The 27276-nt window shown below is 40.1% G+C and overlaps 1 protein-coding gene across 1 annotated transcript in view; it reads right to left on the bottom strand.

Moving 5' to 3' along the window:
• The window catches only part of LAMA3 (laminin, alpha 3), a 120241-nt gene that overhangs the window by 92463 nt on the left and 502 nt on the right, over positions 1-27276 (bottom strand). Inside the window, exons 2-7 of the mRNA XM_010574408.1 lie at positions 21518-21670; positions 9799-9916; positions 9055-9173; positions 7352-7522; positions 4235-4332; positions 2672-2787 (exon numbers count right to left, since the gene is read on the bottom strand). Of these exons, the coding sequence (XP_010572710.1) occupies positions 2672-2787; positions 4235-4332; positions 7352-7522; positions 9055-9173; positions 9799-9916; positions 21518-21670 (775 nt within the window). The remainder of the gene's footprint in view (positions 1-2671; positions 2788-4234; positions 4333-7351; positions 7523-9054; positions 9174-9798; positions 9917-21517; positions 21671-27276) is intronic.

Here is a 27276-nt window from a genome sequence, read left to right as displayed (position 1 = left end):
CTGGAGAGGAACAATGGGAATTTTTTGAAAGAATGCAGGAAGCAAAAAAGGCTTTCCCAAGCATATGGGTGCTAGGTGAGCTTTTAATTACAGATGTTCCAGCACTCCAGGGAAACCTTCCCAGGAAATTCCTGAAGTTTTGACTTCATAAAGCTATGATTTCATGTTTAGGGAAATCCCTAAGGACTAGAGGAAATGGCCTCAAGTTGCGCCAGGGAACGTTTAGATTGGATATTAGGAAAAATTTCTTCACCAAAAGGTTGTCAAGCACAGGAACAGGCTGCCCAGGGAAGTGGTTGAGTCACCATCCTTGGAGGGATTTAAAAGACATGCAGATGTGGAGCTTAGGGACATGGTTTAGTGATGGACTTGGCAGTGTTAGGTTAATAGTTGGACTTGATGATCATAATGGTCTTTTCCAACATAAATGATTCTATGATTCTATCCTCCCTTCATCTGGACCAGGGGATAAGATACTCTGGAAGGCATTGGGTTCCTGAAAGCACCTTAGAACAGAAGCTAAGGGCCCTGGCCCTACTTTCTTCATGATGAGGGAAGCATATGGGAAGTAATCCTTCCAAACTCTATTCCAAGTACCTGGCACAACTGGGAGCACAACTCAGGGACAATTGATTCTCCGTGCCTTGCTGTGCTATCATACAGATAAGAGAGGGCAACCTGGATCATTCTCTGTATCCCCTCTACGCCTTTGTATCTGAACAGCTTTGGACAAGGAAGCCTTTTTCTATAAAGTGCCAACAACACAGCCAAGGCCTTGCCCATGATAGGTTGTGCCCTCCTCCCATCAGGTTCCCTTCTGGTCTGCTGACAGGAACCAGACAAGTCAAGATTGGGTTCCCTGGCCAGGTTGCGATAGCCTGTGAAGATTTTGGGGGTTTTTTATTCATATAATTCTTCAAGAAAATAAAACATTGCACAAATGAGATGCTGGTTCAAGATACCAAGTCAGAAAACGAAAGAAGAGAACATCACCCCCCCCCCCCCCAAAAAAATTTTACACCCTAAATAAAAGGTCCCTGCCTCTAGGGCCAAACCATCTGCAAGCACCTCACAAGTATGTCTTCTAACAGCAACAGGAAATTATTTGCTCTGATTATAGTAATAGCATTTTCTCTCACAGAGGAATAGAAACCCTTCAACCTCACCAAGCACCTTCTTACCACTTTGAGCCATTTGCTGACCCATACAATACTGGGAAACTCATAGCAAAAGGTTGGGCTTACCCCTACAAGTTCCCACCAACCTCTTTCAATTAGTTTCTCTCAAAGGACCTCAGGCTTCTGGGAAGCTTAACGAGGTTGCTTTAATTCCTTCACTACTGGCTGCCAGGAAAAGAGGTCTGCACCTGGCAAACACTCTCAACAAATCACCTCAAACAGCTAGGAGCAATCCATACTAAAAAGGGTATTTTTTCAGAAGTAGTTAGAAGCAAAGTTGTTTTGGCTCAGAATCTTGTAGATGATCTTTTATAAATGCATTCTTTAAAAAACATGATGTTATTTATGCTCTTTGTCGATCTCCTTCTTGGCAGAAAACATTTTCCTTTCAAAGAGAGGAATTCCAATGAGGTTTCAAATATTGTCCAAAACAATGTCCCAACATGCCTATCTCCTATCAAACATTTTAATCATCTTCCCCCCCACACCCCAACACTCAGTCTTAGTACTGCAGTTTTGATTAAACAAGCCATCTCTTTATTCCTGAAACTAATTATATAGGTACATCTCTTTGGCTTTCAAATAAGGTTCCCCTGTTAACGGTTTGTACCCACTGGCTATGCTACTCTCAGGAATGGCAGACAAGGAAAATAAATTAGGCCAGACACAAAGGAAACTGCAGGCTGCCAACACATTTGTTCAGAATAGGATGTGTACAGAGATGGGAACGCTGCCTGTACCACACTCAATGGTTTCTGGCCAGAAGGATGGAAAACACCCATGTGTGACAGTACATACTCCTCCACCAAAAGGGGGTCCATGTGGTCATTTTCTTTAACAAAAGAACGAAACACAAGGGAGGTGGGACAAAGGTCAATGGGCTTCTCCAGCTTGACTACTCAGTCTGTGGGACTAAAGCACTCCAAACTCCCAACTACGAGCATGGGAAGGGGTGCAAGCGTGGAATTGCCAGGACTCCCCACCAGGAATGCCTTTGTGCCCGCTTATGTATGGTCAGCGAGGGGTGACCATCAGCAGGAGAGCAGAGGGCAGCTCAAGCACCCATAAGCAGTGGCAGCCTTGAGAAAAATCTCTCTGTAATCTGAACACCAGGAGGCTGGGTGATAGGGAGGCAAATTTTGAAGTTGTACTGGATGCTTATAGTCCCTGCTCCGCTGGGGGGGATCCACAATCTGTCAGCAGACAGCTATGACTAGGGAGAGACGTTGACCCAATGTACTACAAGAAGGCTTCCACTTTTCTCATGTAATATTCTCACACGAATGACTGTTTTCATTGTTTAATGAGAGAACATAAATAATATTCACCGCATCATCTGTTCCTTATTGCTGCATGGAAAGAATTTTCTCGGTAAAGAAATAGGTGTTAAAACATGCAGTGTGCTAGTTATGTTCCATGAACACGTATTCTACAGCTAATTCCCACCCTCTTGTCAATGTCCCTTTTAACCTAGCATCTTTTAGGCTACTCACGTTCACATGTGTTTGTGCTCCCAGCTGTTGCAGGTTGCCACTGTTTCTGATTATATCCAGGGCAGCAGTGATCACAGGTTTCCCCACAAGTGTTATGCTGACATTCACACTGAAACCTACAGAAATGAAAGCCTCTTATTCTGCTGAAGCTGAATTTAAAATTTTTTTCTTAATTTTATTGCAGTTCAGGACTTATGCGTAGTGTGAAAAAGACAGGACATAAACTCACATGTAAAGAGGTCAAACAGTAATACTAGAACATTTTGGAACTTTCTTAAAACTCTTCATGACTGATTAATCATGTGATTATGAGCTTATTACCACAGATTACTTATAGAGAACATTTATAATTGGATTCAATAGACTGGTTTATGAAACTTTATTCTACAATATTAAATCAAGATGATATATAACAGTTTAAGTTGTATCCTCTTTTAGCTTCAATCCAAGGCTCAAGCTTGTTGACCTACAATAAGTCGAAATGTCACCTTTATATGCATGCCTTCATCGTTTTTTCATTATGCTTTGTTTACAATAATTTTATTAGTGTTTTTAATAAACCAAGATCATAACTTCATCTTGTTATTTTTAAAACAGTGCACACTATTCATCAAGAAAATGTAGTCCATATTTATTTTGATTTAGCTGAATAGCCTACTTAAGGGGCAGGGTCTCATTATGTGCTAGGTCTTACTATCATGCATAGTAACTGAATCCAGGAGCAACAAAGACCTTGAGACTGGAGAGGCCTTTTCCAATGTTCCTCTCTTACCTATGCAGTCTAATAACCAAGGGGCAATAAAATTTTCAAGTATAACCATCCTGTTCCTGTAGATTTCACACCTTCTGTACTTAACATTTCTCTAGCATAGACATCTGGAAAGAAGGTACCCATCTGCCCACTTACTCTTCATTAAAACACAACTGAAAATATTATATTGTCCTGATAAAAGTTTGTTTCAATGCCTTCGTGCATAAGAGCAACAGCTGGCTTAAACCAGGCTTTTAAAATATGTTTTAGACAGCCTGATATTCAGTCACTTCCCTATAGCAGATGAGGCAAGGAGCCTGATCTAACTCCTTGTGAAATCAATATGGAGATCATAAACTTCACAGGGAAAGGGAATAGTTCATTCAGTTTGTTTTTATTTTTTCCAGTAATGATTGAAAGCCATTGGATCTTGGCAGAGCTCAGTTATAATGCTCAGTATCTCCAGGAAGTTCACTAACTGTTCTTGAGTTGGGCTTCTAATTCCTGCTGTTGGAAGGTGATACCAGCCCATGTTTTCCAAAAAGAACTAAGGGTTTCTAAGAAATTATTCAATCTGCCAAACTCTTGTTTCAATTAAAAAGAAAAATCTAAGTAAAGACTTTTTATTATTATATTTCACATACAATAGCTCTTGACATGTTTTCTTGTCATTCATTAGCAGATTCTAGTTTTTTAAATATAATGAAAAATCCCTGTAAGACTATACCATTTTATAATAAAAAAAGGTCATTTGAAAACATTCATGTATTGTTTTTCTCATATTAAATTAATGTTATGCTCAGTTTACTTACTGGTATTTGTTGTCAGCACTCTTTGCATTACATACTTCAGCATGGCCATGGCAAACACATCGACCACCAATACTGATGTCCTTTATACTGTAGTAATACTATGGAACAAGCACAAGAAGTACATATAGTCTTTCCTTACTTGTACTATGTCAGAAATATCAACATCAGATTGTTAAATCTTGTGTATAAGAATTTTAAAGGCATGACTTTACAAAAGGCCAAAGTCAGGCAGCCAATGGTTAAAGCTCTGTTGATGTCTATGTCTCAGTATGAGTACCAGCAAATCAAAGTCAATACCCATGGCATGCCTGACAGCAACAGGCTTGTGCAGCTCACACCAAATGCATATTGCTGTAGCTCTCCGTTCCCCAGTAGCTACACAGCCCAAAGCTTGTTCAAAGCCAGCTTGAGGATGGAGATGTAAACTACTGTCAAAGCATCAATTTCTGAGACTGTGGTCTGCTCAACAAACAGGACATGCTGGTATGGGCAGTGCAGTTTCCCCATTCAGTCAGACATCGTCACTAAACACTAGAAAGTGACCGAAATCACCAGCTTGGTCAAAATCATGCCTGACTCAAGCTGGATTTGAAATTGAGACCTGAAGTTGAACGTGTCTCATCCTCACGCCTTGCAGGCTTCCAGGCAACAGAAGATAAAAATGTAATTGGCTCAACTCAGTGAAAATATCATTACTGTATACATATAAATAGTAACTTCTGCATACATTTTTGTAGCTCAGAAGTTGTTTCCTTTCCCCTTAGAGCACTAGGCAGAACAGAGAGATGGTTGTAAATCTTTATCTCTGTGAACCCTCAGAAAAACTAAAGAGGTAGATTTAATGTCACTGGAGGATGAAGAGAAAAAGGGTCAGAACGTTATGCAGGTACATCTCCTGTGCTCACTCTATCCACATTACATCCCCTCTAAGTGATATACACAGACTCTCTCAGTGGTGATCCTTCCCCTCTACTCAGCACTGGTGAGGCCACACCTGGAGTACTGGTTCCAATTCTGAGCTCCCCAGTACAAGAGAGATAGTAACATACTGGAGAGAGTCCAGCAAAGGGCCACAAATATAATGAAGGGATTGGAGCATATCTCCTATGAGGAAAGGTCAAGAGAGCTGGGACTGTTCAGCCTGGAGAGGGCTCAGGGGGGAACTTATCAATGCGTATAAATACCCAAAGGAAGGGTGCAAGGAGGACAGAGCCAGGCTCTTCTCACTGGTACCCAGTGACAGGACCAGAGGCAATGGGCACACACGGACACACAGGAGGTTCCCTCTGAACATCAGGAAACACTTTTTCACTGTGAGGGTGACCAAGCACTGACACAGGTTGCCCAGAGAGGTTGTGAAGTCTTCCTCCTTAAATATACTCAAAAGCCGTCTGGACATGGTATTGGTCAACTGGCTCTAGGTAGCCCTGCTTGAGCAGCGAGGGTTGGATCTAAGGACCACCAGAGGTTCCTTCCAACCTCAACCATTCTGTGATTCACTTCAGATGCATATACACTCTCTACTTTTATGTAGGTGAAGTTGGCTGGCACAGACGAGATGCTTCCCCAAGGCAGAGAGCTTTTCCAAGTAGCTCTTTGCTCTACCGCAGGTGGGATATACAGACTAGGAAATATTTTTTGCCTTCTGAACTATCTCTACTCAAATATACACATTCATTTCTAACTGTGCATACCATTTTCACACTTTAAGTAAAACTTCCAAGTAAAAACTTTCAAGGAAAATCTTTCAGTGTTTTCAGCACAGCTAGAAAGGATCACTGTGACTCTCACCAACATATTTGACAGTGGTTTTTGAGAGAAGAGTCTTCACAACCCAGTCTATAGTTTTATACAGCTTTGCAGGGCTATGCTTTACTACTAACAGTAACTGTACTGTCACTGGTCAGTAATAAGTCAAATTAGCTATAGGCCAAAACAATTAATAGGCCAAACTGTCACAGTGTAGACATAAAACATACTCTATATAATTCAGTGTGTCATGAACTCAAACCATTTACAGGGGAAGCCAGGCAGTTACTTGGATAGGAGAACAGAACTGGTCTGGTTTTCATCTGTTTCTATAATAAGTTTAACACAAAGATTCTCCTTAAGAATCTTAACTATTTCCTAGACTTGGAAGGTGTCTACAATAAAAACTTGTGCTCTCTTAAACAATTTAATAAAGTACTTGACATTTCATTCATCTATCTTATATCCCATGGCTATGATAACATCGGAAGTTCCTTACAATAAAGCTGTGCTGCTTGCCAAGCAAACTAAATGCTGCCTTTACATCTGTCTGTGAGCAACATCTTAAAATTCACTTAAGACAATAACAGTACTTACTGGGAGTGCTATCAAGTAACTGGAATAGTTTTATGTTTTTTGATGCAGAAACCCTCACACACATTTGTGCAGTGCCTCACCCCAAGGTTTCCTCCAATTGTTACCGAATCTTCATTTTAAATGAAAAGGTTAAAAATAACAATACAATATGAAGTCTGCAATCTCTCTAAATATATGAATTTCTATGCCATGTTCCCTTGAGGGAACTGAATTTCCTTAAATTTCCCCACTGAACGGGAGTGGGACTTTGGCTTTCAAGCTCTTGGAGAGCCCAAAATCCACTGAAAATACCTAGATATCTCTAACTATTTGTGGAAAGATAGTAATTTTTTAGTATACCCTTTGATTCCTGCTCCTTCAGAAACTTAGGTACTGTTTCCTGAAAATCTTTCTTTGACTAAATAAGGAAAGTAGTGTCAAATAAAGCTGAAAAGATTTAGTTCCTCAGTTCTGCATAAGATAGTTTAGAAGATTTCCGCTTTGGCTCATTATAGCTCCCGTGATGCACCCAACTTCCTTCCATATTTGAAAACAGGGAAAGAAGACGGTCTGTTACAAAATCATTAATCATTACTTTCCCTCCATAAATCTGTTCTGACCCAGTCACCTTCTTGTCTCAAGCAAACCTAGAGAAAATATGGGGATTTAAAGGTGGGTCACTGTCAATTTTGATTGTTAGGATGTTGCAAACTTAAAACATTCATATCATGTTTTGTCTCTTAACATGCTGAATATGATTGGTGAGACTATCTCGGTGAAAACAGTACTTACTCTACGGGTTACAGTGGGGTCTCGTTGAGCTTTTGATATCAAGTGTCCAAGAAGCGTATTAGTTCTGAGAAAATGAAGGCGGATGTTTGTTGCTTTTGTGAACTCTCGAAGACTAGACGAATAAGTGAAGTTTTTTGCTCCTGGGCGGCCATTTACCAAAGATACTACAATCTAACAAAGAAGTAAGCACATTTTTTGTTAAAATATATCAGCTGCAAATGTCAGTAGTGGCACAGAGCAACATTAATAAAAGAATCCAAAAACTTACTATCGTTTCTGAGCATATTCGCAGTAACAACTACGTATTTCATACTGAAGCCAGGACACTGGGAAAAATAGTGTTGTTAGTCTTGGACCCTCCCGAATTCTCATTACCCATATGGCACATCACAGAAAAAAGTGCCTCTATAACACACACAAAGTACATGTTTTAGTAGGAAAAACAATAAGAATAGTTGCAAATAGTTATATTAACAGTTGATAGTGTCAATGGGAGTTTTGCCTAAGTAAAAACATCAGGTTTTGGCTCTTTCCCAAAGCACATTTATTTTTGGGTTAAGGCACAAACATTCCTGGAAAATATTATTGTTACCAGGTCCAGTGCCTGGGAGCGTATTAATGGTCTTTTGGAAGAAAGTACACAGTGTTGCTTTAGAAAATCCTCTCACATTAAAGCAGGTTTATCTGACTTTCAAAACAAGGGCTCCGGTACTTTTTTATTTTTTAAAGAAACAGATGCCAGCAGCCCAGCAATCATGAATCTCTATTAAATTAACAATCCAGTGTGCATGTACAGGACTGAGTAAGAGACTTTCATTTGTTTATAACTGACCAGATTTCTATTTTCAATCGGCTCCTATACTCTGAAACACATAACAAGGGAATGGTAACGGTTCTGTTGCAGCAGCGTTCCTTTAGGAAAAGTCACACAGCAGGTAACAAGTGTTGTCATCAGCAGTGTTCTTCTATGGAAATTATTCTTTACAATATTTTATTAGGAAAATTTTACAGATATGTTAATAAACAAATTCTATAATATGAAACTACAACCCCAGGTCCATATGCTCAAAACTCCGGATAACTCTTGAGGACTTCAGATCTGATTCTAACCACATCAGGCCTAACAGGAGAATGTCAGCAGGAGCCATCAGCACAGCCTGGAGTTTAACATTCATTCAAATAACACAAGCCACAGTTCTGCCTAGCAAGGAACAACGGCTAAAATCAGAGCAACGTTCTCCAAACACATGTATTATATTATAAATGTGTAGCATTTTATATATCTTTTCTTAAACAGCTACTTATTATTGAATGGTAAATATCTGTTTCTACAGCCTTTACTCCCATGAGCAATTCTGATGCAGTAAGTTCTGCTATGTACATTGGAAGTGTTCAGAAAATGTGGTCAACACCTTCAAATGCATACGGCTAAAGTGAGGTACCTAAATCATGATAAAAATCAACACAGGTGGCTCTGAGCAGCCCCTACCCCCACAGGAAATGGTGAAAGTTAGGAGGAGCCAGCTCGCCTCCAAAAATCTCAACAGCTACTTAAGTGCTTGGTTACGGACTTATTAACGTAGATTCAAGCCGTCATAGCTGAAAAATTACTTCCAGTTCTAGGTTTTTATTGAAACAGTAAACTTCTGAAACCAATGCTGTTTGCTTCCAGCATTACACGTTACTTTCCTAAAAACACTTACCTCTCCATTTTCTAGAGGCAGGATGCGAGAGTACTCTGTGGTGCAAAGGACATCGCTGTCCCTCCTCACTGGAAGGTTAGCTTCCTTTCCAAAGTGCTCCAAGCAATCTGCTTTGGAGTCTAGTCAAGTAAGAACAAAATTATTTTTATATGTGAAAATAAACACTATCATTCTAATTTAAATTAACGAAGAAGTATCCCCTGTGCTTTCAAGTAAATTCTCCCCCGTAACTGAATAATAACAGTGATTGTGTCACTCAGCATAAAAAAAATGGAAATTCCTAAAAACAAATTATTTCTCGTCCTAAGCAGTTCAGTGGTGCCTGACAAGACATGGCACAATATTTCTCATACCACCATAAAAAAAAGCTATATATGTACCCCAAGATTTTGCATTTGTAATTCACTTTGATTTTTGCAAGTTACTCCAGGGTCCCATGGGATGAAGGACACTGTAGTTCTGACATACCCCAAAACCAAGACAAACAAAACAAAACAAAAATTCCCAGACTGAAAAATATTCATGTGCTGAGTTACACTTTCAAAATATCATAGTCATTTTTAGTTACACTCTTGTCACTAATTTATTGTGGATAACTAAGACAAGAGAAATGTATTTGATGTTCACTGTCTTCACTGCAGTTGAAACCTTTAGCGAGCCCTATGGTCTGATTTTCCTGCTACTGGGCAAGTGATTGAAGAAACCTGTCCACAGAAGAGCAGTGATGAAAGGATTGATACTCACGAGCAAAAAATTGCCAGGGAGTGTAAGTTCTTCCAAAGTCCACTGATCTTTCTAAGATCCAGAGATCTGGACGAGGAGAATTTGCAAACTTGATAATGATATAGGCAACATGGAAGAGCTGGTAACAGAATATATATAGATCTTATCAGGAGCTTTTAATGCCAATAAACACCTTTTCTTTAGTGTACCGTGAGATGGTTATCCCCTGCAGTTTCATTCCCATTAAAATAATAGGTCAGATTCTCAGCTGGCTACATCACCTGGCAATGTGCTCCAATACATTAAGAAAACTGCAACAGGACTGTGTTAAATGCCACCATCTTTTGGAACAGCTCTATTTTGCACATGACTGATTGCTTTGGTGTGTTAAGGGTATAGTACTTAATCTTGAAAAGTTAGCATCTCAACACATCATTGAACTAAGATACCTTTGCAGCATCCTGGTACATCTGTGTTGCATTCCAATCATGTAATTGTGCTTGTAGTCAAGGAAAATCACAATGATGTAAGAGAAAATGCACACTCTTTACACTGGGACTCCTTTGGTTGCCTTTGATAGTAATCTAAGCCACTTGTTCCCTCACTTTAAGAATATTTCTAGATAATTTTGCCACTGGACAGGCTTTCCAAGTAACAGAAGTAAGCCACCCCAGAGTTTTGTGGGTATCAGATAACATGGGAGAGATTCTTATGACTGGTAGCTCATTCACTGTCTGAAACAGCTCAAAGAGCTTCATCAGCTCAGGGTTCCCAAGGCCAAGAGTCCCATCTGGCTTCTTTAGGTGCTCATTGTGTATCACAGCAACAGACCACAGAGACAGAAAGCTCCCAAACATTAGAGCAAAAATGGATTTGACAAGAAAGGAAATCTTACTGTAAGCCTCTTGGGATAGTCCACAGTCATAAAAATCAGAACATCAGTAAAATTACCTCTACACTAAAGGATGAACACAGATTGATTCTAAGGGTCATTTAGAATTTAAACAACCACAACATGGATATGACCTGTCAATAAAAGTGATGCAATATGGAGGTACAGTCAATATTCAAGTGAAGCTGCACCAGAATTTCTCACTCAACAACCTCAACTCAGAATCATCTGCTTGCAAGAGATTCTTTCTTTGGTGGGGGAGGCAGGGAGTTAAGTCAACGGTCTGTCAAGTAACTGCTGCCAGAGCCCTCACATCAAATACGCCCATGCAGTTTATCTTTGCTCAAACATCACATGTGTCATAACCCTGAAGCTAATACTTTGCAAAGGTTATTAGGCCCCAAACCACAAGTATGTACAAGCTCCCAACCACCAACTGGGAACAGCACCTGTTGCCATGCCTGGCCCATTCAGCTAAGACCAATTCAATAGCTGTCATACCAGCTGGGGCCACCAAGAGCCAGATGCAAACAGTGAACAATGCAGTGGAGCAGATACCTGGAAATACTTGTCCCTAACCAGTACTGCACATGCCAATCCCATGGCCACATGCACATTGCAGTCATATGGCTACGTGCAGCCTCAGTCTTCACACATCTACTTCAGACATCAGCTTCTGAATACCAAAAGTATTCATAGAAGACAGTAAAACCTTCTCACAGAGAAATGGGAGGAATTCAGGGACTTCATGGAGCATGCTCTCATGATAATAACCTCACATCCCAGAAGAAAAAAAAATGAAGCTTTTTCGTTGTGCATTCACTTAATTCAGCATGTACAACTATCCAGGGCAACTGCCTGTTCTATACACAACAAGGCATCACTGCAGCAGATGTCATACCTTCAAACCTATTTCAGAAACTGTTGATTTGCTGAATGTTGCTTACCTAGGTCAGTGGAGAGATAACTGGGGAAAAAAAACATTTCACGTTAGTGTTGGAATTTATCCTGCCTACTTAACACAGCTTGACAAGCGCCAACTTCACCTCCTGTGATACTAAATTAGGTACCTAAGTAGCCTGACGGTATCTACATATGGAAAATTACTTACTAGACAACAGTGTCAAGCAAAGTAAGTGGCAGCCATTCTGTTGACAGAACCCAGAACTATGTGCAATGACTGCATAGGTGGACTAATGCCCTTAAATTACCAACAAAAAGTCTCTACGCTGATTGTCAGAAATAGGTGAATACTTTGGAGACTGTGGCAAGATTTGCTCTTACTGAGTTTCTGATGCGCTTTACCTAAGTAACTTCTGCTACTTGACTGGCAAGTTTCAGAGTAGGGATATTGGCCATACAGACATATGTCATCCAGTATGGCCATTCAATGCGAAGATCGGTATCCTCCCAGGAAAGCATGATAGTTCTGAAATTCTTAAAAAGAAGTGCTTCATGTTCTTGCTTTTGGCCAGCTGAATCTCTCAAGGGGCATTGCTTCCCCTATGCTTTATGGTCTTTGGGAGTCCCATCCTTGTATGCATGTTAACAAGTGTGGATAGCACACTGTGTATTGATTGACACAGACTTAATCAAGACAAATGGTTTAGAAAGCTCAAGAGAAAACAAAGGAAGCATATAGAAAAGGTCCTGCCTTCTCCAGGGCCCCACTGCTTGTGGTCACATTGTGGAATCATTACAACAATGACCTTCTACCTACTCTCCAAAAAAGCAGACGACATCTGCTTCAGCTTGTCATAGTTATTATATTCTTTCACTCAGATGCTACTCAAAGTGCTGACACAGCCAGTCTCATCTCGTCTCTTGTAACAGGTGATACCTTCTCATAAGTGTAAGCAAAATAGTAGCAGTGAATTCCATTTCCACAGTGCTTCCACACTGCTGAAGAAACATGAGACGAGCTCACTTATACAACAGTGTCACACTGGGCTACAACCTTTCATAAGCATCTAAAGAAAAAAGCAGCCAAAATGAAGGCACACAAGAGTAACGCAGCTGAATCAGCATGTGGCACCCGTCAAACACCTGTATGCCACATCTACTGTGCAACTGTGGAATTTGCTTAAGCGTATGACTACTCAATGCATGTGAAGCTGAAGTACACTCCAATATGTGTTTTTTGTCAGGAACTCTGCAAGTCTGCCAATGCTTGAAGAACTGTCTCCCAGCACCACACTTTGCATACTTCCATGCAAATCACAAAATGGAAGAAAAAATGTATGGCAACTTCAAACTACTGTTGCATATGAAAACCTTCAATTCACACGTATCTCTCCTTACATCTCATACTTCGAAATACTGCTTGGGTTTGTACAGTCACATTCAGAAAGGGGAAAGGGATACATCTCGATAAAAATTAAATTAGTGTTAGTTAATGACAATATATCACCAAAACTTAGTCACCAACACTATCATCTGTCCTGCCAACGATTTGGTTCTGACCTGGATCAAGGATGCAGAATAGCACCTGAAAATCCAAATTTCCACTACGATTGAATACTGACCAAGTTGATGAATGGTCTCTCTTCAGATCTGATGAGGCAACAATGGAAGAGAAATAATCCTTGGCTTACCAAATAAATCCTAACTAAAGATAGATCCTAACTGAAGTAACCTTGCTGATGTAAGATCTAGAAAAGCAGCCATTAAAACCAATTTTAAGTACATATTCTATGCTGGCATTTCACTAATTTAAATCTTGAATCCATTGCATTGATAGAAATAAGACCTACCCTGAAGAAAAGGCATAACAAACTCAAAGCAATGTTTTTCTTCAGTCATTCAGTTTGGGGAAAAAAGGAAGTTGATTTCTTCATTTTTGAAAAAATGTTTATTTGGTTGCTTTTAAGTCAAATTTCTTTCACTAAAAAACAACCATTTTGCAAAAGGAGTGTTAAAAATGTAAGTAAACATTAAAAATAACTGCTTTTTTGGTGCAATTATATAATAGTTTTTAAAAAAATCACCAAAAAATCTGAAATATGGCTTAATCAAAATTTTGACAGTTTTCTTATATGAATAAAGAATTAGGTTTAAAAGTAGAACCCATATTTTGTTTCCAGTAATGGAAACAATCCACTCTGGAAATGCATGCTTGAAAGAGGATGTATTCCTGTAAATGTCCCAACACCATATCCTGCTGTAATCTAGCAGCATGGGTCAAACCTGATGGATTGTCAACAGCTGGAATTTAACTAGTTCCATATTGATGTGACCTTTTCCTGTTCACTCACGTTTGTTCAGATTTGAAATGTTCTTGCAGGCAGTAGCCTTGAAGATTTATAAAAACCCAGATAAAATTTAAAAAAATCATCCAGTAGAATGAGAAAAATCTCTTCCTCACCTGAGAATGGAAATTATAATTCAGTGTTAGGAATTGCCAATATTACATTACAAAACCAGGAACATTTCTATAGAAGCCCTTACAGGTGAATTTAAGACTGCCTTAAAAGGGTTCATTTAAACTGAATGAGAATCACACTGCACCATTCTTGTTGATGATACAATATTCGTGATCTCTAACAGCATGCATACTACTTATTTTAACCCAACAGGAAGAAAACGTCCTATGACCCATTGCATTCTCATGAGAATTCTAAAAAATAACAATAATAGTAATTAAAAATCTTTTCTCCATTTTCTCCTTGGAAGTTTAAACAACTCTTTAAATAGAGGAATTTCTAAGATCTGTTTGATTCCTGAAATACATATGCAAATGGAAGAAAGGTGTACAAAAGCATAGTATATTTCCTCCATTCCTACCACCATAGACTCAATACAGAATACTAAAATACTGGAATGACTTGTTAGTTAAATGCTGGACATAAACTAGTACAAAAGAAAAACACAATACGTTCTGAACAATCATTATGCTGTGTGCTGCAAATGTAGCAAAGGATTGTTCTCCCTTTTTGGCTCATGAAGAACAAAAATTCCTGGAGTGTTGTAATAACAAGAACACAACTAGAGCCAAGTAGATCATCTATCTGAGGCATTCTATATATCTCAAGATGCATTCAAAGAGACATCAACAACAATCTCTCTTCATGTAACCTGAATTGTAGAAGTACAGAGAACAGCTGTTTCCAGCACGATAGTATTTCCTCAGACTGTATTAGCAGATATATCTACACCACCAAAACTTCTCTCAACTTATATGACTGTTCTGCTAGGCTTCTGACATTATCTTGAATAATGTCACTGAGGTTGGCATTGCACATTACGCAGAAGATGGTGAGGTCCCTGCACTGAAGGACCTCTGCAAAAGATGCCCTGCATTAGCAGACATGCAACCTTTCTCTGCTTGCTGGATACCTTAGTAAAGAAGGTGAAAAGAGGCAGAAATCTGATGATCATTCAGTACCTAAAATGAAATTCTCAGACATGGACCAGTGCAGGAGTGGGATTCAAGGAAGTGTGAACTGTGCTTAGCACCTGCTTCAGAACACACCTTAGTGCTACTGATTTCACAGGGTTGGTCCATTAGTTTCTTAATGTAAGGAAGCCTTAAGGTCTTGAGCATTGATTTTTCTCAAGGACCAAGACATAAAAATAACAAGCTATTTAAATGAAATAAAAATCCCATGTATGCTGGTTATAATGAAAGGCTTTGATTTCTTGTGGTTGCAAAAAGTTCAGCACCCCTTTCTTCAGTAACCTCTCAGTAGGACTTGAGGCACCCTTGCAGATCCAGAGGCTTAATAAAATACTCCTGACAGTCAGTAGCTGGTAATCCCCAACAATGTATTTTGCAGATGAAATTGTAATATAAAAAAATGCCAACTAGAGAGAGCTGAACCAGCTTTTTTGGCAGTTGCCAGCTACTCTTCTGGGTTTGTGGAAAAGCAGCTATAGCAGAGGTGTAGAGAAAAGCCCGTGTGGGCTTTAGCTCCACTGAATGTGTTCCATACAGTTTAACCATGTACACGTATATACAGCAATGCTAATGGTGCATAAACAGTGACTGGAGAGGCTCCCTCTACACAGCATGCCAAAGTCATTCCTTGCATGCCAGCTTCACAGTCTGGGGTACAGAAGCCAAGAATAAATGCAGGACTTCCAGTGTTGTTCAGTTAGCACTGTACATGTTGTATTCGTATCACTTTTTCATTTAACTAGCCACTGACACTAAAAAGCTACAATTTTATTTAGTTATGTAAGTCAGTGCCTGCAAATATGCCTTGTTGACATGTCTGGAGATGTTAAGTCTTTTCTCAATCAGTCACAGTCGATGGCCAGGACCAGAAGGGAGAAGCTCTCCACACTTCACAGGCAGTATTCTGGAAAGAAGGAACACTTCCAGAAATGAAAGGGTAGTCCATTGTCCAGGTTCAATCGGTCCTTGGTCTTCTTGCCAAGGCTGCAGGCAAATACATTAATGATTGTCAGTTACTACCCTGAAATTTCTTATGCAGCCACTTTCCATTGGGATTTGGACAAAGACCAACTCAATGCTCATAATTATTTCTTACATATGGCCTATTTCTTCACAGAACACTGAAGCTATTCATATGGGAAAGGATTTGTACGATTCAGCCCTCAGTTGTCCAGGAGATAAACATCCCCTTACGAGGGCTGCAGCCCAAAGTAAAAAGAACACAGTAGTACTGTCAGCACTGGAAGGAAACACAGGGAAGTGTGGAGGGTTGGAGGCTATCAGCAGAAGTTCTGCTTTTACCATACTGAGTTCAAAGTGAGTATTTAGGACAACGTATCATAACATGAAAGTAACGTGTAGGAATGAACATGGGAAGGGAGGTAGGAGAAGCAGAAGTACAGACATGGAGGGAAGGCAGATCAATGAGTGGGAACAAAGACCTTCCTAAAGGGATGCTGAAGAAGAACCAGAGGAAGACAGTGTCAGGAAAGCAAAGGAGAGCAAGACTTGCAAGACTTTTTCTGTATATTTTAAGAATAATACCAAATTAATACCAAAAACATGTTTTAAAGCCGACGACACAGATCATTAATGCAAACATAAGAAAAAAAAATGCTGAGCCATTCAAAAGGTCTTTAATTAAAGCTTTAAGAAAACACAACACATTGACTACATCTTAAAGGACAACATATAAGCAAGAAAGGATGTATTTACGGTATTTTCCTGATTAAGGCTGGCAGCTCAGCTCAGAATGAGCTGCTTGCGGTGTGACTGAGGAATAAATGGAGCATGCATTACCTGATACAACTTTTAGAAACTTCTATCAGACAGCTGCTACTTGATCAGCTGAAGCTGTGTTAATCTAGAGTTCACAAGTAGATTCACCTTACTGTGGTATAAGCCAAAATCAGCTACCTTCAAAGCATAGTATTTTGTGGCATGAACCCCAATCGGCTTCCTGCACAAACTGAAATACTCAGAACAAGAGTTCTCTAATACAAAGTAACCCAAGATTCTCTGTGCTGTTAGCACCCCATTTTTGGGTACTGCAGGGAAAATACTGTACCTTCCCCAGACTTAAAAGCCCCTTTTCTCCCCAGTGCGAACCAAAACTGCAGAGCAGGGGTCAGTGCTGCTGCGGAGGCAGAGCTGTGCAGGGGTCCCAGAGGAAAGGCTTTGTCTCACTACTGGGGCAGTTCTGTAGGACTGCAGAAGCTTTACACAGTGGTTCTCGTGCCCTAATTTGTAGGGCTTCTCAGTGTTATTATAAAGGTTACAAAATTCCACAGCAGAGCTGGGTCTAATTTCAGGGTCAGCAGTAATATAAAGTCATCAACAGTCAAGCACAATGACTGCAATGACTATTTTTGGAAGTCCAGTTCAATGCAGATGAGTCTCCCACCACCTTGACAGTTTCTCCCTACAGGAGAAGGGCCTACAGGATACTTTATATTTTAGACAATGACAGCTAAATTAGCTGTAATTTCAGACATATTTTAAGAAATTACATCAATCTTTTGTAAGTTTAGAACAACTGTTTTTAATAACAACAGTTAGCCAAAGCTGATTAATATTCCCAACAACAAATATTGTTTGTAAAACTATGGACATAAAGGATTGCTATCAAATATAAGAATTAAACCCGTAAGAAATACCTACTATATAAAAGCAACTCAGAACATTTGCCAAACTGTGAGAATTATTACAAAATGTTGACATGCTTTAATTGGCAGATAACGTTAAAGCATAAAGTCCTCCACAGGCCATACCACCGATCTTACATTTACAGTTGAGTTTCCCTCCCTCCCTAATAAAAAGTACTAATTTGGACATTACATTCCACTGTGTGCCTTTAATTTACAACAGTGACTAATAATATCTAAAAACTATTCAACATATCAGTACACAAGACTTCACCAAGCCCAAGCCTTTCAGCGCTATATTATTGCCACAAAAGCACAGTACAAAAATGACACATAACTAAAAGCAACAGTAAAATTTGTGGACTACACTTTTTGAAGTGTAACAGTTAGACATTTCTTTTTCATCATACACTATCATGCTATCCTGAACCTTCATCTTCTGAAGACTTAGAAAAATACCTGGGGGGAGTATTGCTGTAATATCTGCGGAGCATTAAGCAAGCCAAAGATGAGGGCACACCTGCTAAAATTAGGCAATCCAAAGAGTCAGGGGAAGGGCAATGAACTTCAGTCAGATATTCTGGATTCAGAAGTTTAAAATATGTTGAAAACTACATTGGGAATATCAGGACCAATTAAAGGAATAAATGAGACTTCATTTGATCCAAGTATTTTAAACAAGTCGGGAATAGCCACAGTATAAGCAGGTATGTTAACAGGATGGAGAAACTGCCTCAGGGATCAACATTGTAATTATTATTCAGAAGGACTGTGATTGATTAGAAATGTAACTATAGTAGAAAAAGTCAGAAAAGGAAGTAAAACAGGGCTTTTGCTTTAAGGTTTTTGCTTTTTCTCATATTACAGAGTACAGCAAAATGAGCATTTTTCTAGCAGAAAGATTTAACATCCTGAAGGGATTTTGACTTTCAAAATCACCCGTAGCCCTTGTGGAACAGAAGTAGCAGCAGGTGGGTGTTCTATTCCAACTCCATGGTACTGAGTGCTCAAACTTCCATCATGGTGCAACTATGCAATTAAATACTGTCATCAGACCATGGCAAAAGGCTCCACTGGGACTCCGCTCTCAGTCTTAAAGATATAATGGCAGGAACGCAGTAAATTAAAAGCTTTTGACACTGCACTAAGTTCTGCTTCCTCTAATTGTGAATATTTGGTGACAAACTTACAACTCAGTCATTGCTTCCCTGCACACATATATACCTTATTCTTTGTCATGTTTTGCACATGCAGAAACAATTCCATATTTTGTTTGCAGAAAAAGGTGCCTTGTGTCAAAATAATGAACAGGACAACTATTCAGTGAGGAAAGCTATATCCCTGCTATCTTTTCAGTATTACAGACTGTGGTTCTGCAAGATATTTAGGCACACATCTAACTTTAAGAATATTTATTTTTCCTTAAAAAACAAACTCTTCATTTCAGCTCACTTGAGGGGAAATTGCACTCTGAATATTTCTGGCTCTGTCAACTACTGAGAAAGTCTGCATGACTAACACACATTAAACTCTTAATTTTTTGGACCCTGAAACAAGGTAAGGTGAACTGGGGTCTCAGTGTTTACCTGTTCACTTGACTGTTCACTTGAGTAGACTTACTCTGTCACAGTATTTAATTTTCTTCCTCATTATTAGTATTGTGCACTACTGTTTGAATTTGGGGTGTGAGAATACTAGGCAAAATGTCAAAAGTGAATTTCAAGTTCAAATAAATGCTGAGATTAAGGTTTAACTGACTGAACGCAGATACGAGAGAATGTCCGTGAAGGGGGGGGGAATTCACATGAATCCTACTTAACCCTCAGCCCACCAACTAAAATGATCCCTTCCTGATCACAAGACCTGAAGTCATTTTGACCTTTGTCTTGGATTTCCCTCATTTCAAAGTAAGGGAGTTCAGAGTCACTTCTCCAGGTGACTTTTCCAGAGTAAAGAGAAACACACAGCTTCCCGCTGAGAAATCCTCTAATAACTACAGGAATTTTAGCACATAGCGGTTGGTCTCCAAGGAGTCTCATGAGAAGAGGGCACCGAGTTCATATCCTTCCTCTGAAGGAAGGAGGTTTCTCAGAATTTTACTCAACACATAAAAGATAAAGTGTCTGTCAGTAGGTCTGCCAAAGAAGCTAACAAGTACACAGGAGGAACAAAAGTTTTGGATGGAGCAACGTGCTACACAAGTGGATGATGATGCACAAGTGTTGGTCACAAATATGCTGGACTACACTGCAGGACAAATTACAGCCTGCAACCTAATCCCGCATCTTGCGGAGACCACGATGGATGCAAGCAGCTCAGAAGGTAAGGTCTGCTTTACTGGGAGCTAACTGCCTTCCCATGCCTATTCACAGCACCCTGCTCTGCATTCAGTCTCCCTACACGGTATGCCCAGCCTGAAAGACACACTTCCCTACAGTTTGCTGGGAAAGAATGACTGAGCAACTCACTTCAGAGGAGCACAAAGCATCAGGGGATGCAACACTCCTCAACTGTACAGTCTAATCGAAAGAGCAACACAACTGCTGTGTGCTAGGCTAATGTGGATGCTGTGGCCTAAAAATTCATCAGCTGCTACATAGCTCTCCCTTTTTTTGTGGTACAGTGGAAAAAAGCAATCAAGAAAACAAGTGTGTTACTAATTTAATTAATAATGCGAATTCAAAAATCACAGCAGTTTAGTTTAACTACCGACATTCTCTATCTTAAGTTGTCTGGCCTTTCTGCTCTGCTGCTATACCAGATCCAAAAACACTGAATGAAGATATCCTCAAAACGAGAACCATTCCAGTCATGTGAGGGACAGGAGCATTAAAACCCTATATAACAGAAGATGTAAATAATTTGCACCCGAATCCCTGACAAAATGGCAGCTAAGTCTCACAGAGAAACATTTTTCCTTAGTTATTCCTCCCCTTGCTGTCAACTACATTGAATACCTATTCAAAAAATCCTGTCCTATATAATCAGTCAATAAACAGTTACTACTGTCCAAAATATATATGCATATGTATACATATATTTTGCACCCCCCAACATATATTTATAGTCATGTATTTTCAGCTGGTGTGAACTTGCAGAGCATAACTAATTTCACTGGATCAGCGCCCAATTATAGCAGCTGAGAATTCATCCCTATGATTTAAAATACAGACAGATACAGAGGCTTTACTGTTAGCTACCTGCCTATCACTTGCAGAGGAAAGATGGGTGTTCATGTTATTGTCACATTACTAATTCACATTACACTGGTTTTGCTGTCACTTCCTTTTCAGACTATGTCATCAGTATTTTTCTATCTATCTTGAAGATCTTGCTGGGATGATAGAGAAACCAGAAGGACCACTGAGGCTAAAATAGACTCCAAATATTATTCTCAAAATGTGTGTATGGTAAGAGGTCATGAAATCTCTCTCTCTCTCTCTCTGTGCCCATGGAAAAGTAGAATATGAAAGGAAAAGTAGAATATGAAAGGGAAGGTAGAGCCCCAGTTTCAACTGAGCAGTCCCCCCCATAACCTCAGGTTAACAAGTTACAGTCTCTGTGCAAGAAAGCAGAGTCATTAAATCTGTGTGATGCCAGTGGCAAGCACCCATATCATCAAAATTCCTGAAGGAAAATAATCACTTTAATAAAGTTAACTTGGTAAAAAAATACAGAACATAAACCAGACAAAAAAACTGTGGTGTTGGAAGTTAAAATCATCAGTTCAAAGATCTCTCCCAATTGCAAAGCTTGTATATATATGCAAGAAATGATCAAACCTCATCCAATAGCTCATGCACTTACCTGTCCCAGATCTAAAGTGACATTGACTTCATTGTATTTCAAGCCCATAGAAAGAGGAGGACTTTGCCACCAGCGCTCTGTGCCGTCAATTGCATTGGTTACCGGGTGAGCTTTACTGGGATCAGCAGCATTGCAATAATCACAAAACTGTCCCTGAAACACAATAAATTAAAAGGGTGGTCTCAGCTGAAATCTTATGCACTGCAGAAGCATGCTGTTGTTAACTGAGATTCTGAACTAGAGTGCTGACTAAAAATGGGGTTAAGTTTTGTTTCTCTGTTTATAGACTATAATTTTTAATGTATAAACTATTCCCCTGGCAATTAAATTACACATTTCTACCCTGAAACACACTAAATTTTATGTTACAAACTAAAATTTCAGAAAACTCTTTAAAGGAAACTACAATAAGTCTTTCTTTATTAACAAATTTATTGATACTTTGGTGAAATTACCTATATTACATCTGCAGGGGTGTCTGCAGGAAATTAATGAAACAAAGATTCTTAAAACTGGATTAAGACCAACACACAAATTATCCTCAATTATCCCAAAAGACTGTGAAATATCCACATACGTACATAGCCTGGTATTAAAAAAAACATAAAAAATAATCTGTCTGTTACTTGCCTAAGTCTGGTGTTACAATTTTATAATAACTGCTTTCATTTTTTCATGCCATTATAATACATTCTGAATCAGAGACTTCTGAAGAATACGTACTCATGAAAAATGCAATGGATCCTTTAGAGTATTCTCTTTAAGTTTCCCTTTAAAGAATCCCCTTGTATCTTCATTTGCAGAAGTTACTGCCCAATTTCCAGTCCACAACTAAAGCCACACTTCAGAGATGCCCTGATAATCTCTCTTTGATAGTTTCTAAAGCTCTTTGTACTCTCTGTACAATAATGATGAATAAACTTCAGGAAACTTAACTGTCTTTTAATTTGGCATCTTGGCTTCCCCCAAAAGTTATATTTTTATCTTCAAGAAACTGCATTTTACAGTCTACTAAGATTAGTGCTGAAGTGTTGTAACTAGTTATTAAGGGATATTTTTAGCGTCCCATTCACTTCTTACTCCTGTCACTGGGTGGAGATAATCAGTGAAAATGCTACACTGTGCCAGGCACAGATCTTTGTACAACCCCAATAGAAAAATTATATTTTCATTAAATGGCAGTACCCTCTTAATGGTTACTTCAGTCTGACAGTTGCTTAATCCATTCAGCCTGTGAGTTCCTGACACTGTGTTGGACCCATGTTTTAAATAACATAGTATTTACACCATTCTTTTTATTTAGCTAAGCATATTTTCATCAAAAAGATGTGACAAATCTTTTGTTGTTTCCAAACCCAAACACAAAGTATATTCCTACCTTTTAAGTATTAACAGAATCCCATATAATGGCCTTTATTTTGCTTGCCACTGCTGTCCAAGTAACCAGTGTAAAGTAACCAGAGCAATCATACTTGTCCACTTTTAATAGAGGAATAACATTAAGGCTCTCACATGCTGGGTACAGTCTTGCAAGCTTGGTGAATTTAAGATGTTTATCTCTAGCAGAATTTCTTTAACATCTGCCATAGTTACTAATGGACTGAAAACTACTCCATCATTCACATGTGATAAAAATACATCATCTTGTGTCTTTCAAATACAAAACATAGATGTTCACTGAATATTTCTGCATCAGTACTAATAATTTCAGGATCCGCATCTAGCAATGGTTCCATCCTCATCCTGCTCTTCCAAAAGCCCAGAATATGACGTTGCTTCCAGAAGACATGGCTACCGTTAGCTGTTCTAATTCAGCACTGCAGGTGTCAACCTGGCTGAGGGTTAACTCTTGAGAATTCAAAGAGTTGCTTAGAGACTTACTAAATCCTCACACACATAGGTTGGTTAACTATGTCTGGGGTCATGTTATAACACGATTCTCCTCCAGCTCTGTTAGAGAAGATGGCTTGGCTGATTTTCATACTAGCTACAATATGCCAGGACGCTGCTGGATTCAGATACAGTTTGCTGCAGTAGACACCACATCAGCCCATGCTAGCTACAGGCAACATCGCCAGTGTCTGCAGTGACAACAGAGAACATCCTGTCACTATCTGCAAAATCAATACACTGAGAAATCAATTTATGCACCAACAACTGCAGTTACCACCGCATCAGAGCATCTTTCCTGACAGATGCATACTTGGAGTTCTGACATACATGTGCTACAACAGTACAGGCTTCCCTAAATAGTTTTATAATGTGCACGAAACATGGTCCAAATTCACATTCACAATGATCAGGCTGGAAACACACAGGCAACAGTTGCTGCTACAGCAGTTTCAGCTCTGATCTGGAAACAGACTCAAAGAAAGGCTGAATGAGTAGAAAACAATGGGGAGCATTAAATGCAAGCATTACATTTACACACGGCTATGTGATTTCAGTATACCAGAGCACTTGATCTGAACTCAAGATACCATCTTTTTCTTTTGGGCACATAATTCAAAGAATTTTATTGCAACAGATGGAGTTTCAGTTATTTAAAGTACATTCCAGCAACCCTGCCAACAAGGCAGCAAAACAAAAAATGAAAGAAAATAAATTATTGGCCAGAGCAGCCTCCCCTGCTTCCCACTGGCAGTATCTCAGGCACGCCACACTCAGCCTGTCTGCTACAGGACACGTCTCCAATCCAGGAGACTGGGGCTCGAGACTTTGATTTTGGCTGCAGTTCATCAGGCAGGCAGGTGTGCATTTGCTGGTGACCTTGTCACCCTCCTTTCCCCTTGTTCTCCTGAGAGAAGGAGAAAACTGGAACTGCATGAAGGAGCTCGCTGAAATATGCCGGTGTGGACCAGAGACACCCAGGGATGAAAATGTCTCCCCTGTAAGTTATAGAAAGTGGCAACAATGAAGGATTTGTTCACTATATTTAATACCTAGCAGTTCTGCGCCCACTGGCAGGGCAGGACAGGTATGCGGTTTAATTCACACCGGCACACCACTGCGAACAGATTGGCAGACAAAACCAGGCATGCCATTTATCTACCAGTTGCTGAAATATTTTACACTGCAGTGCATCTCTTCACTCAACAGTCTTCTTATTAAGTCATTGTCCCACTTGCCAACGTGCTAAATAAGGGAAATGTACTGCTTTCCACAGCAAATGTCCAGCACTGCCTTAAGAGCCTCGGTTGAGCTGCCCATGAAGGGACTGTCCACCCCACCGATCACCTCACAGAAGAGCTTTAAATGACCTCTGAATGCTCTTTCTGGGTTTGCTGGGTACTACATTAAAAGACACATCACCAAATGACAAGCTGAATGAGAGAGGCCAATGGCGGAGCAGTAGAAATTAAGCTGGGACTGCTCTTTCTCTCTTTGCCTTATTTTCAGTGCTTGGGAAAGCACTGGCAACAGAGCTGTCTGCTCCCTTCATCAGAATGAGGGTCACCCTCTGCACCTTCTTTCCAATTTCCCTATTCACAGAGCAACAGCTGCAATCCACCCTTGTAGAGACCCCAAAGGTGAGCGACTCAAGCGTACAGCATTGCTTTAACTTGAACTGGCCTGACACTGTGGCTATTACACCTATCACTTTATGTAAAAGCCGCATGACCTTCCCTCAGATTCTTAAGAAGCAACACATGAATACTTATGCTGATTTTAAATCCTTCTATGTAAGCTCAGCTTCTGTAAGAGTTTAATGCACTTCTCTCCAACTTTCCACAGAAGAAGAGATTCTCGTATCTACAGTGTCTTTGAACTTGTGAGGTGGAGTGCCTCGATAATACGTACGTTGTACTGTTATCGTATTTTCCATGGCTGGATTTCCCTGGCCTTTTGAAAGGCTTTCCAACCTTTCTTGAACCACAACAACTACTGATAAACCACAGAAGTATTCATGTTATGTATCTCAATGGGGCTTTGTTAAAAACAGAGAGAAATGCTGCTGTATCCATGCTTGCCCAAACACTGTAGAAGGCAAAACATGCTTCCTTGTGCCAGGGCTGAGCTATCAGTAGTCCTTCTAGGAACTTGAATCAGGCATGAACAATAACAGCCCTCTAACCTAGGACCTGTAAGACAAATATTTTAACAAGAGGAAGTCCCCACACACACTTCCTAGCCTCTTCCTATATAGAGGAAATCCTCATTTCCAGCTGGGTGTTAGTATATAAAGGGAACAATTCCAGAAGACATCAATGGCAATGCATCACACAACAGGCTTTGGTCCACTTGCTTGACATGTTTATTCTGGTGTCTGCTTTGCTGATTTTTGTTACACTGTGATTTCTGATATTCCAAGGCACATTAGTGTGAGATTTCACTGTGGCAGTGGGCTACAGCACGTTGCTGAGAATGTGGCAGAGATGATTGGGCTTGCTATTCACCTGGTGGTTTCAGGCAATTTTAAATATGGGTGTTGTGTTCAGTATGGAAGAATGGATGCCTAAGCTTCAGAGGTGTGTTAAAACAGAGGACCAAGCAGTATCCTGATCATCACAACCCGTTTTTTGTAATCTTAGTTTAAGCATGTAATACCTGTGGCCCAGTTTTACTAATAGGAAAACTGCGTATTACTCAGCCTGTAAGCATCTCCAAAGCACTTTAAGCTTTTTATGATGGAGGGCACTACACAGATGTAAGGTAAACTGAGATTTCATGGTGAGGCAGGGAGACATGGCAGAGAGAAGTTCAGGGCAAAGCATGCTGCTGGATGTGGCTGCCTAATGAACTGTGAGGGCAGGCTGTGTGATGGTGTATGCTCCCTTCCCGCATATGACAAGGAGTACATACGCTGCACCATTTCAGCCCTCTCTGCCTCTCTTGAGCATCTGTCCCCATTAAAAAAAATGAGGAGAAAGACACTCTTATCCATTGCAACCTCTTCTGAGACCAGATACAAAGGGTTATTTCACTATGAAAACATACAAACACCTCATAAGACTTTGAAATGCTAACCCTTCTTCCAAGATGCTAAAAATTTACTTGCATTCTTTCTGTATTGCCTGGAGTCAGAAAGTGGACCTTAAAGCTTTCAAAATCCCTTTCAAATTGCCATTTCATTCTGGCTCTCTTCTCCTCCCACCAAGAGAGAACACAAACAAAATAACTTTGGAAGGTCTGAGGATTTAGGAAAGTCCCCCCTTTAACAAAGTTCTGATCAAACTGATACTGAACATCCATCGCAGTACATCACAGCATTTGGTGCATTTGTTACTCCTTCCTTAACAGACATGTTCATACAAGTTTCTAACAGAGGAAGAATATATTTCCATTAACCCTTTGCCAGGAGTTTTGCCACTTACTGTTGTCTTTCTCGTGACTGGCAGAAAATGCATGTAGTAATCTTATGCTGTGCTAGGAGAGAACATCATCATCCTCACTGTGCTGCGTGCTTGTCCTGCCTGTCAGTGTCCCAAGGCATCTCTGGCTTCCTCCCACAAGCAACGCAAGGCATAGACGAGAAGCCTCCCATTTAGTGCTTGTAAAATACCACAAAGCCACCCGACTAAAACCGGACTTCTTTTCCCACCGCTGGCCCGGGAAGACGCCCACTCTCCAGCGAGACGTTACCAGTGCAGTACGTCCCCCATCCATTCCCCCTCCACGCCAGGCTCGCTGCCTTACTCCCAGAAGCATCACGCTGCTCTCCGCGGACCGCAAAACACCGCGTGGGTGCTCCCTAAGCCACCTCTAGCCGCCCGGCGGGACGAGCGGCTCACACATCCCCGGGAGCAGCCGCGGCACCG

Source organism: Haliaeetus leucocephalus, unplaced genomic scaffold, assembly GCF_000737465.1.
Source record: "Haliaeetus leucocephalus isolate CR32 unplaced genomic scaffold, Haliaeetus_leucocephalus-4.0 Scaffold428, whole genome shotgun sequence".
Lineage (NCBI taxonomy): Eukaryota > Metazoa > Chordata > Aves > Accipitriformes > Accipitridae > Haliaeetus > Haliaeetus leucocephalus.
Note: the sequence above shows the minus strand (reverse complement) of the source record. Positions and strands in the feature narration are given on the sequence as shown.